Source organism: Mustela lutreola, chromosome 10 (assembly GCF_030435805.1).
Source record: "Mustela lutreola isolate mMusLut2 chromosome 10, mMusLut2.pri, whole genome shotgun sequence".
Lineage (NCBI taxonomy): Eukaryota > Metazoa > Chordata > Mammalia > Carnivora > Mustelidae > Mustela > Mustela lutreola.
The window spans coordinates 98,012,645-98,033,067 of NC_081299.1; the positions used below are offsets into that span (position 1 = coordinate 98,012,645).

Below are 20,423 nucleotides of genomic sequence, written 5' to 3' on the forward strand. Positions count from 1 at the left end.
CAGAGTCTTTGTTTTCAACACAACTGTGGCCCTCAACTTTGTCACAGTGTATCTGTTTTAATTTGTCAGTGTTGCCTTAGTAACATACCACACACTTGGGGGCTTAAAACAAGACATTTACCGATGTCTCACAGTTCTGGAGCCTAGACGTCTGAAGTCACAGTGTCAGCATGGCCATACTCTTTCAGAAGGCTCTTCTGGTGCTTGCCAGCAATCCTTGGCATTCCTCGGCTTGTAAACTTATCACCGCAATCTCTGTCTTTACGTGATCCCTTGGTGTATCTTTCCAGTGCCTTCCGTGTGTGTGTGTGTGCATGCGCGCGCGCGTGTGTGTGTCTTCCTCTCTTCTAAGGACAGCAGCCAGAATGGATTTAGGGCCCATGCTCTACATGGATATTTACTTTTTCTGTCCCATCTAATGATTTGAGGACTGAATCATTGGAAAGGAAATGGGAGGGATATTAAGACATGTCTAAGTTTAGAAAAAACAAGTATGTCCAAAAATTCTTCAACACTATCCCCAACAGATGGAATCTAATTCCTCTCCCTTGAATAATGGTTGGACTCACTGACTTGCTTCTAACAAATACAATGCATCAGAATTAAATAGGACTTCTAGGGCCAAATCATAGAAGGTAATAGGCTTCTGCTGGACTCTCTGATGTATGCCTTTGGAGTCCTGAGTTGTCATGGAAGAAGTCTGGCTACCCTGAAGCCTCCATACCAGAGAAACAACAAACACAGAGAGAGGTGCCCCAAAGATTCCTGAATGTCCCAGCACTCAGCTGTCTGAATCTTCCCAGCCCATGTGTCAGATACAAGTGAATAATCTATTGAGGGGAATCATAACTGTACAAGAAACCCTAAGTACTCTCTACCTCAGCCCAGTAAATCCTCAGAACTGTAAAAGATAACATAAATTCTTGTTATTGTTTTTTTTCATACCAGTAAGTTTGGGATGGCAGTAATACTGGACTGGAACCAAATAGCAGAAAGGGAAAAGGAGTGGAGGGGTAAAGGAAGACAAAGTACGTATCTTTTGCAAAAATTAAAAAAAAAATTAAGATTAAAGATAATGAGATTAAAATATCTCTTAAAGATTTTACTTTTAAGTAACCCTGAGATCAAGAGTCACATGCTCTACCAACTGAGCCAGCCAGACACCCCGGAGATTTTTCCAGAGAACTTACAAACATGCCAGTGAACTTAGGAGTAACTGAGATTTCTTTCATACGGGCTAGGAAGCTCAATTTCTCTCGAAGTTGATAGGGAACAGTAACTATTTCACACTTACTTCTGCTCAATATTTTCCCTTGTAGGATGGTAACAGAAGAGACCTCAATCCACGCTGCATACTGTAAGATAAAACATTGTAAAAATCCAGTGTTTTGCTGCGTATGTTACATATCTTCAGGGAAAAAAACCTGGTTATTTTATCTTGAGGGTCTTAAGTTAGGATGGTTTATGTTGTGATGGAAAATCCAACTGAAACTGACTTGTGAAAACAGGCAATTTATGGGCTCACAGATCAACCTAGTGATAGTTAACTTGCTGACTTTTCTTAGTTTTGGGGTCACCCTCAAGCTCTACATAGTTATTTATGAACAAGAGGGCAATCTCAACTAATGGGACAAATTTCAGGACTATGATGAGTCTAAAGAAAGATAACTCTCAATCTCAATTTAGTGATTTGCCGTTGAGGAAAGCTGCTGCTTTCTATGAAGTAATGTCCTCTGAACTGGGCCCTCCGAGCTCACTTCAGCCAAGGAAACGTGCAAGCCCTCAGGCTGGTCACTAAACCAGACTGGGATTTACTAGCAAAACAGGAAAAGAGTGAAGGCGGATTTGAGGAAGTACCACTGGAGAGAGGAGTTTGGCAAGAGACAGGGATTACCCGAAGTCTAGTCTCTTAGGCAGGGAACAGCAGAAGATACAATTTCTTGGGGCTGAGTAGAAGGTGCAGCAAATTGGATTAGATGATAGTGGAATGAATCCTCCCATAGGGCAGTAATACTGTTAGAAAAAAAAAAAAAAATTAGGAGTCCAAGGGCACCTGTCTGGCTCAGTCAGAAGAGCATGCAACTTTTGATCTTGGTGTTGTGACTTCAAGCCCTATCTTGGGTGTAGAGATACTTAAGTAAAATAAGGTAAGTAAAATAAAAACTTAAAAAATAAAAGATTGCAATATTTGATGCTCATGGTAAGTTATAACCTTAAGCCAGGAACCCTCTGCTCCCAAGGATGGTATTCTCTCTCCTCCATTAAGAAAAACTTGGGAGTAACATTGTTTTACTTCTCCATCTTACCCCCTCCTGCAATAATGGGCTTTACTGTCTAGTTTTTATTTCATAATCACAAACTTAACACTCTGCATTTCAGCTGGGCTTGGGATAAGGAAAACCTGGAACCCAGAGAGCAAAAAGTAAGAGCACAAAGATTACAGGAGACTGCAAGTATTTTTTCTGAATCAGGCAGTAATCTTTTATACTTGTTCATTCCTTACAAATAGAGGGTTAGAACACAACTCTGGCACTGTACTACTACTGGACTGAACACCTGGATGACTTTCCAGCTATACAACTTCCACAGGCTACTTAATCAGCACCCATTACAAGTCTGTGCATGGGAACAACAGTTATCTGCTTCCTAAGGTTTTTGTGAGGATCAAATTATCTTTTTATTCCTCTTAGTTCATCTACCTAACATGCTTAAAATAGGGCTCAGCACATATCAAGTTTTATGAAACTGTACCTATGATGATGGAGTTGGTTGACAGAGATGGAGCCATTGTATTTTGGAAGTCTTGCTTGGTAATCAAAAATTTGTTTAGAAACACCCCTTTATTTCGAAATATATAAACCAAAAGTTTCCCACTTCTTGTACATGTTAAAGATCTCTCAGATACAAAATATGTTCCAATGATTCAAACTTAATCCCATGATATAATATTATTCTAATATCATACTTACTTTGAAAGCCTAGATTTTTTTTAAATGGCAAAAAAACAAAACAAAACAAAACAAAAAAAACAGGAAAGAACCCCCACCAAGCTGAAAGTTTTTATTTTGCTGAAATGTACAAATATAACAGTCCACACTCTACAATAAACATTTAACCACTGATGATTTTCTTAGGATGCGGTTTTCCCTCACAGTTCAGGTGCCTGATCTTCTGTGAAAGCCCAGCTTGCCTTCTTTTCTTCCCACCAAGTTTGTCTTTTTAGAAGTCTTGCCGGATATTTTCTTTGTTTGCCTCTCCATGTTGCTGCTTCATTTGAAAGATTTCATTTTCTAGTTGCACAATAGTCCTTTCAATCTCGTAATTCTTACTGACCAGGGACACCCAACTAGAAAAGTAAAAAAAGAAAAAAAATTACTCAATATAAAATTTCTCTTAGGAGATTTGACCATATACATGTTTTCAGCCAGGTTCATAATATGAACCTTCACTTCTAAATTTCCATTTTAAAAAACTGAATCGGGGGAAAAGGGTATGTAAGATTCTAGATGTAGTGAGTGCCTGGGTGGCTCAGTCAGTTAAGTGTCCACTTTTGGCTCAGGTCATGACATCAGGGTCATGAGTTTGAGACCCACGCCAGGCTCCATGCTGAGTCGGCTTGAGATTCTCTCCCTTCCCCTCCGCCCTCTCTCTGCTCAAGCTCTCTCCAAAATAAATAAATAAAATCTTAAAGGAAGAAAAAAGATTCTAGCTGTATTATCTCTTATAAATTAATGTAAATCTAAAATTATTTCAAATTAAAAAAAAAACTTTAAAAGCCAAATTAGAAATAGTTGAAGATAGGACGAGGTGATGGAAGATTATATTTAATGGGATTAACATAAAAGGAGAGAAAATAGGGCAGAAGCAGCAGTTAAAAATGGTGGAGAAATTTCTAGAACCGGAGAAAATTCCATAGATCCAAGCAGCCTTCCCCCTCCCCCAGAAAAAAAAATCTCTAGGACAAATAAAAAGAAACACAGATGTGTCTTTGGGAGATTTTATTAGCCTGAAGAAAAATGTGAAAAGACGAACAGACTGATAACATGGAATGTATGGAGGTGGAGAAAGTAAAACAAGGAGAAAGATGGGGGTGAGGAGGAAGAAGGGAAATAGCAAAGCAAAAAAGAGAAATGATACAAGGTTCATAATTATAGGGATTCATATAAAATTATCTACACATATGAAGAACATTTTAAAAGTATATAAACAAAGGAAAAAAACCCTAGGACACAAAGTATCGAAGTATGAAATCTCCCTGAGTTAAAAAATAGATCGTTTACTTCCTTTAAAATGGAGAATGTAAGTCGAATCCTATTCAGAGCAGAAATACTGAACTGAAAATACGGTGCTCTGAGACCAGAATCAAGTAACAGTGGTTCTGTCCTTCTTAATGCCTTCCAAGACCACACATCAGAGACAGGCAGAGGCAGTCAAGAGTACCATTCAGAAAACCGCATTTCTGTGACACTTGTGGCATCGCATTTGAGTACTGTTGAACCATACTGTTAAATCCTGATCTTAAAATGTGCTAAGCGATTTAACAGTTGATGAAAGTGAAGATACTCACGTTGACTCCATTTCCCTTAATTTAGATCCAGCTGTGAGCTGCATGTTCTTTCGCTGCCAGTTTAAATCTTGAATATGTTTCCTGTAAAAAATTATTTATACAACCCACCTACATTTGAACGTAAGACTTAAATCAACAGAGAAATCAACAATCAACACATCTTTAATCCCTTGAAAAGGACAGATGTATACAGTTACAGACCAATTCTGAGAATTAACTATCTTTTATTTTTCAATTACAAATTTCATAAGCTCACCATGAAAAATTAAACACATTCACATACATGCAAATAGAAAATAAAAAGCAGAAGTCCCTCCTCCCACATGCTTCTCCTAATTATTGTTCAGTTTTTGGTGGGTGTTTCCCCAAACTCCTATATGTGTATGTGCTAGCAGAGATTTAATTTTTTAAATTAAGTGCCCAATGTGGGGCTCAAGCTCACAACTCCAGGATCAAGAGTTGCATGCTTTACTGACTGAGTCGGCCAGGCACCCCACATTATACATGTCGTTCTGTAACATTTTCTCCTAAAAGTGCCTTTTTAATGTCTGTAGATTTGCAAATTGCAAATGACATGGTAGAGATGTTTCCAAACGTTAAGTCTAACGTTAAGTCTCTTTCTCCTCCACTCCAGTAGGGCAAACCCAGCACTGGATGCTGGACAGAGTGGATCATCAAGTATTACTCTTAAATGACTACAGTCCATTGATTCTTTTGTCTTCTCATTCTGTTTATTAAGGTTCTACCTAAACTTCACTCTCAAATAAGAGGAAAATATGGGCATCTGGCTGGCTCAGTCAGAAGAACATGCACTCTTGAACTCGGGGTTGTGAGTTCGATCCCCATGTTGGATGAAGGATTACTTAAAAACTAAAATAAAATAATAAAATATAAAGTAAGAGGAAGAAACAACTTACCTTAACTTCTGGAGCTCTTTCTGTGCATGTTCAATCATATGAACTAGATTTCTAAGGAAGGAAAAGAGGAAAATCAGGTTAACAGACATTAACATACCAACTAAAATTGAGCTATCTAGTTGATACAGGTTCCAGTTCTTCCGCTATTGAGCTCCATGCCAAACACCACGTTAGACACTCTTTACATATTAGCTACTTTAATTTTCCTAAGAATTCTTTGAGGTAGGTACGATTGCCCCTATTTCACATATAGGGACATTAAGAGCTTAGAAAAAGTAAGTAACTTAGTCAAGGTAACATAGATGAATGTTGGAGATGAATTCCATTTCAGGTCTTTTAACCTCTGGAGCCCAACCAGTTCACGGACACCTTGATTTTTTGTACCTGTCACTACTTAAACTGTCAGTACTTTTCATGGAGAACACTGAAAATAACTCATATGAGTGTATTCATTCAAATCCCTTATTATCTCCATATTTCTGTACCTGCATTTATCCTGCTATTCTCCCCTCCTGCCTACAGCTAGCTAGAGAGAGAAGAGAAAACTGGAAGGCTGGAGACTGTGATTCCAGTGCAAGTTGGCTCTTAGTGCCAAAGGGGGAAAGCTGAGCAATATAGAGTGCCAAGTTACTACTGTCATTAGAGAAGTGATTCAAGAGTAGAGGCCATCCCCTGTCTTTGCCCTTAAATAACAGCTTTACTGAGATGTAATTCTCATAACCATATCAATTTTCTCTTAAGGCAGCAGAAAATCACCTTTAGGGTCCATTTCAACCACAATGGCCCTACTATCCTCTTGCTGTAGATCTACTATTGTTTCCTGGCTTTCGTGACTCAAATATCCTGGTTTTCTCCTAAGTTATTTTTCTGTCTCTACTGACTTACTTTTTTTTCCCCTCATTAACTGCAATTCTCTGAAGATTCAGTCTTCAAACAGCTGTGTCTCTCCAGGCTTACCTACAGCTCATCTCCCTTTCCTTGATTTCTAGGGATCACTCCATGTTCCTCAGGGCAGTTAAGTTTGGTACTCCAGTCCTGACCTCTGACCTTTAATAGGAAGCTTCCCCTTGAATGACCTCTTCCTGAAAGCCCCATTTATTTGTTGTCTTCTCCTTTCTTTCATCCTCCACGAGTACAAGTGTACCTCAGAGATATTGCAGGCTTGGTTTCAGACCATGCAATAAAGCAAGTATAGCAAGAAAACAAATCAAATGAATTTGTTCTCCAATACATATAAAAGTTGTTTATACTATACCATAGTCTATTAAGTGTATAACAGCATTGTGTGTAAAAAAAAAAAGTACTTGCCTTAATTAAAAAATACTTTATTAACTAAAAATTGCTAACCAACGTTCTGACTTTTAAATGAGTCATAATCACTGATCACAGATCACTGTAACAAATATTATGGAAAAGTTTGAAATACTTAGAGAATTACTAAGATGTGAGAGACAGGAAGTGACCACATGCCATTGGAAAATGGGGCCGACAGACTGGCTGAGGCAAGGTTGACACAAACCTTCAATCCGTAAAAAATGTAAAACAGCAAAGTGTAATAAAATGAGGTTTTATCCATATACAGGACCCTCCTCAAGCACTGAACATATTTTTATTAAAACTTATAGCACTGCATCATGAGAGTCAGAAGCCTTGGGTTCTAGTCCCAGCTCTGCCCTAAAAAGCTGTATGTCCTTTAATGAGTCACTTGACATCAATGAGGCTAAACCTGTTTATCTGTAAAAACAAGGCCTGGCCTTGAAGGTTTCCCTTTAATTGCAAGTACAAAAATCTCTCATTAATGAAATTTTTTTAAAAGCAATCACGAACCAAAAGCTACCTAGAACTACAAGCTTACCGCCCATGCCATGTTTGATGCCCTCAAATCCTTTTGCAAGGAAAGAAAACCTACTTCAATAAGATGGGAAGACAAAGGACTGGGTTAGAGGAGAGCCGGAGAGCCTTAAATAAACTGAATGTAGGTAGGCTGGGTAAAGACACTCTAGGAGGTGGTGAACCATGACTAACGGCAAGGACAGAGCTATGATAATCACGACAGAGAGGATTCCCTCGGCTGGAATGAATGGCCACCGTCGAGATACACAGCCATTTGCCTTGAATACCATGTAAATAGTCTAGATCTTACTTTGCAACAAATGGGAAAGTATTAAAGGTTTCTTTCTTTTCTTTTTTTAAGATTTTATTTATCCATTTGAGAGAGATCAAGCAAGCAAGCACAAGCAGTGGGGAGAGGCAGGGAGAGAGGGAGAAACAGATTTCCCGATGTGGGACTTGATCCCAGGACCTGGGGATCATGACCTGAGTTGAAGGCAAACACTTAACCATCTAACCCACCCAGGCACCCGAAAAGTATTAGAGGTTTCTAGAAAAGTTGAGAGCAATGTTTTCTTCAATGTATTATTTTTTTCCCCCGCATCTATGCTCTCTTACCTTCTTGGGAGCGTTCTCATTCTCTTCTAAATATCCAAACCTCACCATTTTTTTTTTTTTTTAAGATTTATTTATTTTAGAGAGAGAGAGAGCGCATGGGGGGAGAAGGGCAGAGGGAGAGGGAAAGAAAGAATCTCAAGCAGACTCCCTGCTGAGCAAGGAGTCTGACATGGGACTCAATCTCAGTACCCTGAGATCACGACCTGAGCCAAAATCAACACTCAGACGCCTAACCAACTGAATTACCAAAATTCCCCCAAATCTCACCATTTTAAAATAACCTTATTTTTTTAAATGACCTTATATCTTAACGTCCCTTCTATGGATGTCTGTAGTTTATAGAACACAGCACACGATATAGCACGTGTCCCCATATTGCTAATTACGGGCTACTGGTTATCTGGCAGAGAAGAATCTTATCTCCTCAACTAGGTAAAGCTTCTTGAGGACAAAGATCCCATTTTTCCACTTCATACAATACAGACCATTTTTTTAAAAAAAGACATTTGTTTGCTTGATCTGTTTCTTAATCCTCCCAAACCCATTTTTCCTTTATCTCCCTTGCAACATATTCACAAAAGAAATGAACTATTTATGCTGTAGTTTCCCGAATTCTGGATTTTGCCCACTGGATCCTTACATGGCCAAATAAATTTAAAACATAATTCTGAAAAACTGAGAAAAACCATTTATCTCTTTGTGATTTTGCTTTATTATTCCAGGAAACATACTCTAGCAAAATAGTTTGATGCAGTGTCAGGAAGTTCAAGGGCTTTTTCTCCTTCAACTATTAAAATGTTAATACAGTCTCAGCGGATTTCAGGGCTCAAAGGCATCAGAGATATTGTCTAACCACCAAATTTTACGAATAAGAAAACTGAGCCCTAGAAAGATAACAAAACCTAAAGCGAGTTGCATGGAAAAGAAAGTAGAGCTCAGTGGCTTATGTGGGTACTTTGCTTCCTGTGTTAATTCTCTTATAGTCAATTCTCATTATTTGCAGATTCTGTACTTATGAACTTACCCACTCACTCAAATTTACTTGTAACCCCAAGATCAGTACCTGTGGCATTTTGAGATCATGAACAGCATGTGCAAAATTTGAGTTGTTGGATGTGCAGATTCTTAGCTGAAGTGGAACAAGGAAGCACTCTGACTTACTGTTTCAGGTCTCATACAGAGAGGACCAAAGGACAGGATTTAATTTCCAACTCTGCCAAATTACTTAACACTTCTGAACTTTGTTTTCTCTTTCATAAAATAAAGAAAATAGACTTTGCCAGGAGTTGTCTTTAGGATTTATAGTCTATATGAGATGTGTATACATACACATACATTATTTCCACCAAAAAAAATGTTATAGTATTTGCTAATTCAGTATTCAAGGCCACTTTATAGAATATAACATACAACTAATGAGAATCGATTGTATGAGCAATGCCCCACATTAAGGATTCCATTCCACCATATGTGATTTGTCAACCAGACCTCAGAACTCATTTAATTACAATATTATACAATAAATGTGGTTAGGTTTAGATCTCCTCTGTACCTTTTTTTTTTTTTTTTTAAGATTTTATTTATTTATTTGACAGACAGAGATCACAAGCAGGCAGAGAGGCAGGCAGAGAGAGAGGGAGAAGCAGGCTTCCCTCTGAGCAGAGAGCCTAACGCAGGGCTCGATCCCAGGTCCCTGAGATCATGACCTGAGGCGAAAGCAGAACCTTACCCCACTGAGCCACCCAGGCGCCCCTCCTCTGTACTCTGTGTGGTGGGTCTGAAAGCCATGGCTTATCATAAGGGTTGTAGTAGTTCCAGGACATCATCTCAAATGAAAGTCCACTATACACTATTTAAATCCCACTTCACTTTTTTTTTTTTGAAGATTTATTTGACAGAGCAAGTAAGCAAGGGGAAGGGCAGAGGAAGAGAATCTTCAAGCAGACATGGGGATCAACCCCAAGACCCTGAGCCACAAGAGTCAGACATATAACTAACTGAGCCACCCAGGCACCCATTCCTATATTTTTTTTTTTTTATTTTTTATTTTTTAAAGATTTTATTTATTTTTTTGACAGACAGAGATTACAAATAGGCAGAGAGGCAGGCAGAGAGAGAGGAGGAAGCAGGCTCCCTGCTGAGCAGAGAGCCCGATGTGGGGGCTCGATCCCAGGACTCTGAGATCATGACCTGAGCTGAAGGCAGAGGCTTTAACCCACTGAGCCACCCAGGCGCCCCCCCATTCCTATATTTTAAAAAAATGCCAAAACTGTGGATGGGATGGGTTTAATAAAAACAAAAAGCTTCTTACTCATTATATACTTTCCAGGCATTGCATCCATGCTGTGACATTAGTTCCAGATTCTCAATTCGAACTGCCTGATGCTCTAACTGGGCCATTGAATTGTTTACACATTCTTGCCATGCGGTAATGTCGTTTTTCTGACCTGAGGAAGGGGCTGGAAGTTCATACCTGAAATTAAACAAAAATAAACTGAAACCACATATTCCTCTAAATTTTCCGTTCCTTCCAAAAGAACACCTCACAGGTCTATGCACAATGTAAATCCATGGAAAATTCGAGATAGATCAGACTGTTCAATAAGAACCTATTTAAAATCCATTTACAAATAAGATTTAACACCATTATATACAGTAACAAAAAAATTGTTTACTTCAACATGAACTGATTCAATAAACTATAGTGTATTCATATGAAAGATTGTTAAATTAGCTGCTCAATGATGCCACTGAAGAATACTTAGAACATTAACATGCTTGTGATATATTAGGAGAAAAAAAGTAGGACACAAAGGACCCTATACTATCTTTTTTTTTTTCTTGAAGATTTTATTTATTTGTCAGAGAGAGAGCGAAAACCCAAGTAGGGGGAACAGCAGGCAGAGGGAGAAGCAGGCTCCCCACTGGGCAAGGAGCCCGATGTGGGACTCAATCCCAGGACTCTGGGATCATGACCTGCGCTGAAGGCAGATGCTTAACCAACTGAGCCACCCAGGCACCTCTGCTATCATTTTTGAAAAACACACTTACAATCATCCAGGTTCCCACCGACACAACCAAACCATTCTAGAGAAAAAAATGGTAAGGGATGTAAAAATTCTTTGTATTTGGACCTTCTCTATTCTCTCGCTTCACACTAAACAGTCCTTCAGCACTGTTGATATAGCCAGTAAGTACACCCTTCATCAATCTTAGCTCATTATTGAGGAGTTACTACAAACTAAGTTTAATTTCCATTTTAATAATTTGACTAGATACAGTAAAGACTCCACATTATTCCTATGAACAACTGAGGGGCATGCAACTAGGATCAAGAAGTGATAAACCAGGGGCATCTAAGTGGCTTGGTTGGTTAAGCATCCAATTCTTGATTTCGGCTCAGGTCATGATCTCAGGGTCATGAGATCAATTCCCTGATTCCCTGTGTCAGGCTCCACACTAGGCATGGAGTCTACTTAAGTTTCTCTTGCTCACTTGCTCTCCCTCAAAATAAAAAAAGTGACATACCACTTTGTTTAAAAAAAAAAAAAAAAAAAAAAAAAAAAGCTGTAATGTGGCAGTTTTCAAACTTCTGATTATAACTCATGGTAGGAAGTATCTGTGATCCAGTACCCAAATACACATAGCTCAACAAAAGTTTCACAGAACAGTGACGGCTGGGTGGCTTAGTCGGTTAAGCATCTGCCTTCAGCTCGGGTCATGATCCCAGGGCCCTGGAATCGAGTCCCAAATTGGGCTCCCTGCTCAGTGGGGAGCCTGCTTCTCCCTCTGCCCGCTGCTCTCCCCACTTCTGCTCTTGACAAATAAATAAAATCTTAAGAAAAAAAGTTTCACAAAACAATAGTTGCCTTTACTTGCATTATATTCTGTTATTTTCTATTTCCTTAAAAAACTGCTCTGAGAACTTCTGGATCTTACTACCTTTCTTATTAAGAAAGTTAACTTTTGGAAACTTACATAATTTCCTTCATGATCCACTGCCTAATGGGTCATTACTTTTTCTGTGAGATATACTGTCATAAAGGAGTTACTGCTGTGAATATCTATAGAGAAGAAGCACCTGGAAATGAAGAATTGAGGAATCCCAGAACTTCCTTTATCACTCACTCAGGCCAGACAGGAAATGGTGCACAAGAAATAACGATCCTCTGGTTCTACAGACTCAAATCCCTCTTCTAAATCTATACATCTGCTGAGAGGATAGACCTGTGCATGTGGCTCTATCTCAAAGGATTCTGCTCTGACAGAGTACTTAGTGGTTCTCATAATTCCATACTTACTTCAAGCTGAAAGAGATCTCACATGTTAAGCAATCCGATTCTCCATTTTAGAGACAGTAACAAAGGATGTTTGGAGTTTTCTTCTCTGAGAGAGGAGAAGCAGTTTTGTAATAAAGTGGAACAGGAGGGAACACAGTGGAACCAAAGTCAAACTATCTGGGCACTGTTTACTAATTAGTTCTATGTCAGAATCAATCAAGGATCATTATAAACCATAACATGATTTCACCTAGATATGTGATCAGTGAAGAACCAGATGCCTAATCAGGAACATTTCCTTGGGAAAAAAAAAAATTTTTTTTAAGCATTTATTTATTGTACAGAGAGGGAGTGAACCAGCATGAGCAGAGAGACAGGGGAAAGGGGAGACAGAATCCCAAGCAGAACCTCTGCTGAGCGCAGAGCCCAATGCGGGGCTCGATTTCAGGACCCCAAGATCACAACTTGAGCCGAAACCAACAGTCAGAAAGCTCAACTGACTGTGCCACCCAGGTGCCCCTCCTTGGAAAACCTTAAAAACATGAAGTTCAGTACAATCACCATTCCTGTTGTTGGATTTTACATATTTTGTGTGTGTATATTTTAAGAGACAGAGAGAGAGTACTTACTTGGGTCAGCAAATGGGGAGGTGGGGAGCAGTAGAGGGAAAGGAAGACTCTTAAGCAGGCTCCACACCCAGCATGGAGTCCTGTGCAGGCAACTGATCTCATAACTCCGAGATCATGACCCGAGCCAAAATCAAAATGGGATGCTTAACCAACTGAGCCACCAAGGCTCCCCTATTTTGCCTTTTTAAATAAAGGTGCAAAGAATATATCTGAACATAAACAGAGGATATAGGAACCACTATTATGTGAAGAAACATAAACATAAAATCAGACAAGAATTTTTTATTTTCCACATTTTAAGAGCTATAGCGATTTTACTAGTAACTTAAAAATAAAAAATGATTTGGGGGGGCACCTGGGTGGCTCAGTGGGTTAAGCCGCTGCCTTCGGCTCAGGTCATGATCTCAGGGTCCTGGGATCGAGTCCCGCATCGGGCTCTCTGCTCAGCAGGGAGCCTGCTTCCTCCTCTCTCTCTCTCTGCCTGCCTCTCTGCCTGCTTGTGATCTCTGTCTGTCAAATAAATAAATAAAATCTTAAAAAAAAAAAAAATGATTTGGGTCCAGGTGAAACCAGAAATATAACTTACCGTTTCATACTGAGTAATTCTATTGGTTGCCGAGCAGCCAGTCTTTCAAATTCATTTCTCATTATGTCGGTCTAATTAGGGGAAAGAATTATTTCCAAAATCATATCAATAAATTTCAATTAACAACCACCAAACAATGAATCTAACCTACTTAAATATTTCTGTTATCCATTCAAACTGATCATTTCCAAAAAATTTACAAAATAAAATAAAATGGATCATTTTCCTTCCCACCAAGTCTTCTCTGAGTTAAATATTCTCAAGAATCAGAATACGTACACTTCATATGTAAAGGGACCCACAGAGAAAAGGATTATTCCTAGATCAGCGGTACCCAGTCCCAGCAGCACATAGAAATCAGGTGGAAGCTTTGAAAACAATTTCATTCCCAGCCACATCATCTTACCCCTCTCCACCATTCCCATTTAACTTTTCTGAGGTGGAGACTAGGCATGATTGTAACTTGTTTTTAACCCATCAGTTGACTGTATAGCGAAGCCAGTGTTGAGGACCCTGGATCTAAGTATTCACTGGGGGGTGGGGGAAGGGAGGAGAGTACTTGACATAAAATAATTTGCTTTAGGGCTTTGAGCCTATATCCATACTTTCCTTTTGACCCTGGCTGCTATTTTTACACTTCACTCTGCAAAGAATGAGAAAAAGGGAAGAGGTTAAAGAAACTGGTTCTACTATCTGCTCTAACAACTGTATGATTTCTTTCTTTCTTTTTAAAGATTTTAATTAGGGGCGCCTGGGTGGCTCAGTGGGTTAAAGCCTCTGCTTTCGGCTCAGGTCGAGATCTCAGGGTCCTGGGATCGAGCCCCATATCGGTTTCTCTGCTCAGCAGAGAGCCTGCTTCCTCCTCTCTCTCTGCCTGCTTGTGATTTCTGTCAAAGAAATAAATAAATAAAATCTTAAAAAAAAAAAGCCCCAAAGATTTTAATTAATTAATTTATTTGAGAGAGAGAGAGAACACATGCATGAGTGAGCTACACAGCATGAGTTAGAGTGGGGAGAGGCAGAGGGAGAGGAGAAGCAGACTCCCTGCTGAGCATGGGGCCCGACATGGGGCCCGACATGGGGCTCAATCCCAGGACCCTGAGATCATGACCTGAGCTGAGAGCAGCTGATTAACCGGCTGAGCCATGCAGGCACCTCACAACTGTACGATTTAAAAAAACACATGATGGGGCACCTGGGTGGCTCAGTTGGTTAAACCGCTGCCTTCAGCTCAGGTCATGATCCCAGGGTCCTGGGATTGAGCCCCGAATCGGGATCCCTGCTCACTGGGGAGCCTGCTTCTCCCTCTGTGGCTCTACCTGCTTGTGCTCTCTTGCTCTGTCAAATAAATAAATAAATAAATAAATAAATACAATCTTAAAAAAAAAAAAAAACAAAAACAAAGCACACATGGTAAAGTTAAAAAAACATGGTAGAGCTCTACTTCTTTAGGTCAAAGTTTTGGTCAATATCCTATTTCATTTCTGTTCTGCACATTTCCTGGCCCTGAGTATAAAGAACTGCTTAAGTATTCACCTATAGTAGTATTTCAGTTATCCTGAGCAATTATCAATTTTTTGAGGGCTTCAACTATATTAATTAGACTAAAAAGTTGAGACAGTCCCCCAATTCCTAGCTAGAAAAGACCTTCATAAATAGTTAAATGAATTAATGGAAGAGCAGCTTCAAAAGAAATTTGAGGAGTGGTTATGGTCTTGGGCAAATTACTTTCTCTAAGTTGCAGTTTTCCCATTTAAAAAATTAGGATAATAAACATATAGTTATATAGTTCACAGAGCTATTTTCAGTACTGAGATGGTGAGCCCAGTACACTATCAATTCCTATTGTGAAAAAGGGATAAATGATCAGTATGCTAATTATAAAGATAGGAGATATATGTTGCACTTAGGAGAGTTAAAAGAAAACTGGTTCAAATATTTAAAAGTTCGTGATTGAATGCAGTTATCTGAAATTTTGGGAGCCAATCTAATAAGAAAGCATTACTGTATCTACTTCTTAATGTGGTACCATCTATATCTGGGTAACGACATTTAGAAAACATTTGATAAAATGATGTATCATAGGAATATCTTCCTATTTAAAACCTGACCGACTTTTCATGTTACTTCAGTATAAACACTGTGGGGATTTTTTTGTTGTTTTTAAAGATTATTTATTTATTTATTTGACAGACAGAGATCACAAGTAGGCAGGAGGAAGGCAGAGAGAGGAGGAAGCAGGCTCCCTGCTGAACAGAGAGCCCGATGCCAGGGCTCCATCCCAGGACCCAGGGTTCATGACCTGAGCCGAAGGCAGAGGCTTTAACCCACTGAGCCACCCAGGCACCCCTAAACACTGTGTTTTAATAGTAGAATTCTTTCCAGAGATGGGTGGCTCAGTGGGTTATGCCTCTGCCTTCAGCTCAGGTCATGATCTCAGGGTCCTGGAATCAAGCCCCCAATCGGGTTCTCTGCTCAGCGGGGAGCCTCCTTCCCCCACCCCTGCCTGCTGCTCTGCCTACCTGTGATCTTTCTCTCTTTCAAATTAATAAATAAAATCTTAAAAAAAAAAAAAAACACAGAGTTCTTTCATTAAATACATGGTTACCTATAATGGGGGAAAAAAACCCCAAACATGTAAATACTAAAATGCCTAACAGAATCTATTAATTTAGAGATGGTATTTTACATTTCATGTAGCTAATTACACCCTAAGTACTAAGCAGTATCTTGGGGGGCACTTCTAGACTAAATATTTAAAGAGCACTTTACTTATAAATGGTTTCTCACTTCCCTCATTCACATACGTTCGCTAAGTATCTACGCTGTGACACAAAGGCCGCCCTCCAGTGGTTCTCAGGAACCTAGGCTTACATATATTAAAAATTCCTCATCACTGGTTTTAAAGAAGACCTTAGAGAGCGGAGGATGCCTCTGAGAATTTATGCAAGGAGCCGATCTCCGAAAAACGTACACACTACGTTTTGCATGGCTGGGCAGTTCGCCAAGCCCCGGAAAGCCCTTCAGTGGGTCTCAGAATCAGAACGTCGGAGAAGTCTGATCTAGCTGCTTTCAATGGATCGGGAACACCGATAAGAGAGTAAGTAGTAGGCAAGCAGGCAATTGTTAAAGCCAGAATTTAAAATGCATTTACGTGTCTAAGACTCTCGATCCAAAGTAAAGAGTCAGAGAATCCTAGCTCATACGGTGGCCTCAAGACGTCCCACTTACTTCAAAAGCAGAATAATCCGGGGCCGTCAGGTAGCTCAGGTAGTTCTTGGTAGGACGGTATCTGCGGGTTTCCTCCTCCACCAGCGCCGCAGCCTAGAAACGAGAACGGGAGCCGGGGAGGGGTAGCAACCTGTAAGGTGCTTCTTCCAGCACCAAGGGCCCGAGAGTGCTGAATCCGCTACCCGGCCCGAACTCACCGCTTCCCGCACGCCGGGCGCTTCATAACCTTGGTCAAAATACGGCAGTGCATCTACCACAACCTCTCCGGCAACTAAGCCTGTGCCCGCCATTCTAAACCTTGCCCAAATTTTCTGTGTGCGCTCAAACTCAGGCCCATTTCATTACGCATGCGCTCGCATTGACGTAATACAGGTCGCATGCGCCTTGGCTCTGACGCATGCTCAGTTGTCAATTCTGAAGGCGCCCTCGCCGAGCTACTAGGAAGTGCCCTGCCATTTTGTCTTGGTCGGACGTGACGTCACGTCGCGAGTCCTAGAATCAACGGAACGTCTCCATTTCCTGTCCTCCAATGTGCTCCTTTTTTTTGCCTCCACCCGGGAGCACTTTGGAGGGGAATTGGGACTTTTCGTTCCCTGGAGGAAGCTGGTATCTGGTACCGGGATGGTTTAAAACTTTTGGAGGAACTAGCAGTAGGATTTGGCAGGGAGAGGGATACAGGTTTTCCACTCCCCTAACCTTCCACCTACAACCCTTAACTTTTTGCTTTGTGGCGGTTTTTTTCTCCCCTTGCACTTCTTGCTGTACCCCTCACTATTCTTCGTTCTGAGAACACTTGCATTGGATAAATGCAGTTTTTTCAGATTCTGGAGGTCGGCGCCAGTAGCCAGTTAAACTTGCGAAGCTTTAGGGTCTACATAACAAAGGAACCTGATCTTTTCCTCCAGGGTGAGATTAAAAACTGCCCACCAACCCCAGCTCCAACAAATCCTGTCATTTTGCCTTCGAGGCTTATATAAAATCCGCTCACTTGTCTTTAGGACTGTCGGAAACAGACTCGTGTTCCTCTCTTTGCCTCCCAACCACTCCTGCGGCTGCCGGTGCGCCGGCTCTGCCCTGTTCCCAGCTCCCATACACGAAGCAGGCCAAGGCCAAATAAGGTAGTCGGACTGCAAACCCTGCCCGGTGTCTACGATCAAGACTCGGGCTTTGTCTGCCAACAGCCTAGAAATGCTGGCCACGGACTGTCTAATCCTATCATTAGATTAATGTGCTAGTTATGGATTTATGCGAAGTAGAAGATCTTTACATCTTAAGCAACTTTATTTAAAATTCTCCAATTTTTTTTTATTCATTAAAAGATCTGTAAACAACATTTTATACAAGTCTTGAGGGATTCTTTTTCAAATATGTCCAGAACTCATAATACTTTACAAAAACAAGATAAAACAGACCTAAGAAAAGGAAGCAGCTTCAGGTCACCGGGATAAACTAGGACCCCCATCCCTGAAGCGAGGTCTCCTCACAGAGGGACGGTCAGGATTCACCACCCTAAGGCCTACCCCCGTTTTATAAACAATTCCCAATTACTCATTCTTCCCTCAGGATTGGAGTGGCAAATGGAGAGATGTCTGGTAAGAACCCCACTGGGGTAAGATGCTTAAACATTTTTTTAACAAGACATAGGCTCAGTTCTATTTTCTAGACCCATAAGAACTATATAGCACCAGTCTTAAATGGGGTCTGCTTCAGGTTCATTCATGCACAACTGAATGGGCTGTAATGACAATACTGTACAACTCAATAAACTGTATCATAATACAACTTAAAAGGTTTTGTTAAGTTCGAATAAATATTTTTATGCCAGTTAAAACCCTCAGCAGGAATTGAAGAAAACAAACTGACATCTGCTGTAACATTTATCAGTGAAAATTAAACCATCATTGATAAGTTCCTCCTCCTAATCACTACTGCTGTTGTAGGTATTAAGGTTCAGGGTGATTATGTGGTGAATGCCCAGTAATATTCATAGTCTGAGTCCCAATTCAATTAGGGCAAAAAGTCCAATTCTAGGGGAACCAAAAGTGAGTCATCTAGGCTCCTATAGTTTGATGTCCCTTATCCTCAGAGCTGAAAATCAGCTCGGGTATGCTTCAGTTTAAAAGAAAACCTTTTCAGTAGCTATAATCTCACAGAGCTCAAGTTTCCATCTGCAGAACTAACCAACTTTCTCTGTGCTCATGAATTGACAGTCGTGGCTTCAATTCTGGCTCTGCTGTAGAACTTTGGGCAAGTTACTTAACCTTTCTGAATTCCAGTTTCTTCATTAATAAAATGGAGATGCAAGTATCTCATCAAGTTGACTTAAAGACTGAGTAAGATGACATAGATATACATCACACATGGCACTTGGGGGACACTAAGAAAAGGGGAAGGAGTTCTCATGCTCTTCAAAGGGTATTTTCATTAGCTATAATCCCACAAAGTTTAATGTTGACAAGCTACGATGTGGAGGAGGAGCTGCAAGGTGTCTACTTGTATAAGATACTCAATAACAGTGTTAATAACTAATGTTATTAACTAATGTTCCCTCAGATAGAACATTAGATTAAAAAACAAAAACTAGAGATATATGAGGAATCTATTCCTTAGCTCAGCTCCAACAGCCCATAGTTTTCAAGGTGCCATGGTGATATTTCAGTGATGAGAATGACGTGTGTAGGGTGCACTCTGCACATCCATCAGCTTCTCCAGTACCTTCAATCCAGCATTTCTCTCACTCTGCTCATCTTTGAGCTGTTTTTTTTTTTTTAAATCCAACACCAAATCTTTCCCTAGTAAAAAACAAGTGCCTTCACAGACTAAGCACATAACACAAAGAATGAGACCAAGAATCAAATAGAAAAAGCCACTGAAAAGAAAAATTGGAGGCAGAGTAATGAGAACATGGGTTCCAGACTACTCCCAGCAATCCTCCAGTGATTATACAGCAGCAACAGGAGAATCCTCCTCCAAGGACCAGGCCCACTTTGTAACCTCTTCATCTTTCCAGGATCTTTTAGGCCACTGCAGGGCATCCCAACTCTTGGAGAAATATTTTCTTGGCACTTTCGGTTTAAGATGGAGAGAGTCTATCAAAGATTTCATTTCTTCTGCAGAAATTTCATCTTACTTCCTAAAGGGAGAAAGAAGTAGAGTGAACTCTCAATAGTTCATTTTTATTTATTGTACATTATTTGAGGCAAGGGATTAACAATTTAGTCATTTGGAACAGCGCACGAGTGAGCTGCCATCTCAAGCTAGCATGTGATGTGTTTAACTACCAAAGAAATAAACAAACCCCATGTCTCTAATTGTAGAGGTAGAAGAGAGCTCTGACCTCACCTAATCCAGTGGCTTTCAACCTTGACTATAGGTTAAAATTGCTTGGCCTGATCCCCAGAGATTTCTTGGAGCCTGCAGTGGGGAAAATGTTCATTTATGTTCCCCAGAGATTAAAATATTGTAGTTAGAGTTCAGGACCAGTGGTGTGATCTAACCTCATGGTATAAAGATGAAATAACAACCGAGGCATAAGAACAAGTCCTTACTTTAATTAGGGGCATGTATTTCTTTTTCTTTTTGTATTAAAATTGACATACAATGTCCTATTAGATTCAGGTGTACATCATAGTGGTTTGAAATTTTTTCATACACTACAAAATGACCCCTATGACAAGTCTAGTTACCAGGGGTTACGTATTTCAAGGACCAATATAAATAGCGTGGAATATAGTTCTTCCTTGTTTTGGGCTACCACACCACTGT

General features: G+C 40.1%; 2 protein-coding genes across 3 annotated transcripts in view; both read right to left on the reverse strand.

Moving 5' to 3' along the window:
- Positions 1 to 3,045: 3,045 nt before the first annotated feature.
- On the reverse strand, positions 3,046 to 17,022 carry BCAS2 (BCAS2 pre-mRNA processing factor). Of its 2 annotated transcripts, XM_059136857.1 has the most exons (7): positions 16,856 to 17,020; positions 16,659 to 16,751; positions 13,428 to 13,498; positions 10,244 to 10,405; positions 5,485 to 5,535; positions 4,568 to 4,648; positions 3,046 to 3,346 (listed from the first exon to the last, which is right to left on the reverse strand). In XM_059136857.1, exons 1-7 carry the CDS (start codon positions 16,946 to 16,948, stop codon positions 3,220 to 3,222), a joined length of 678 nt encoding a protein of 225 aa, XP_058992840.1. In that variant the 5' UTR covers positions 16,949 to 17,020; the 3' UTR covers positions 3,046 to 3,219. The 2 variants fall into 2 exon arrangements, with proteins under 2 accessions (XP_058992840.1, XP_058992841.1); XM_059136858.1 differs by lacking the exon at positions 4,568 to 4,648 and having other exon boundaries at positions 16,856 to 17,022.
- An 898-nt stretch (positions 17,023 to 17,920) lies between these two features.
- The window catches only part of DENND2C (DENN domain containing 2C), an 82,666-nt gene continuing 80,163 nt past the window's right edge, over positions 17,921 to 20,423 (reverse strand). The window contains exon 19 of the mRNA XM_059136808.1: positions 17,921 to 19,791. Within this exon, the coding sequence (XP_058992791.1) occupies positions 19,760 to 19,791 (32 nt within the window). The 3' untranslated portion in view covers positions 17,921 to 19,759. The remainder of the gene's footprint in view (positions 19,792 to 20,423) is intronic.

Excerpts from the sequence above, each read along its gene's own strand:
- BCAS2 (XM_059136857.1), bottom strand. The coding sequence starts at position 16,948 with ATGGCGGGCACAGGCTTAGTTGCCGGAGAGGTTGTGGTAGATGCACTG. Across the intron at positions 10,406-13,427 it reads GAATTACTCAGTATGAAACG|GTATGAACTTCCAGCCCCTT; the intron begins GTAAGTTATATT and ends GTTTAATTTCAG. Across the intron at positions 3,347-4,567 it reads TTAAGGGAAATGGAGTCAAC|TTGGGTGTCCCTGGTCAGTA; the intron begins GTGAGTATCTTC and ends TTACTTTTCTAG.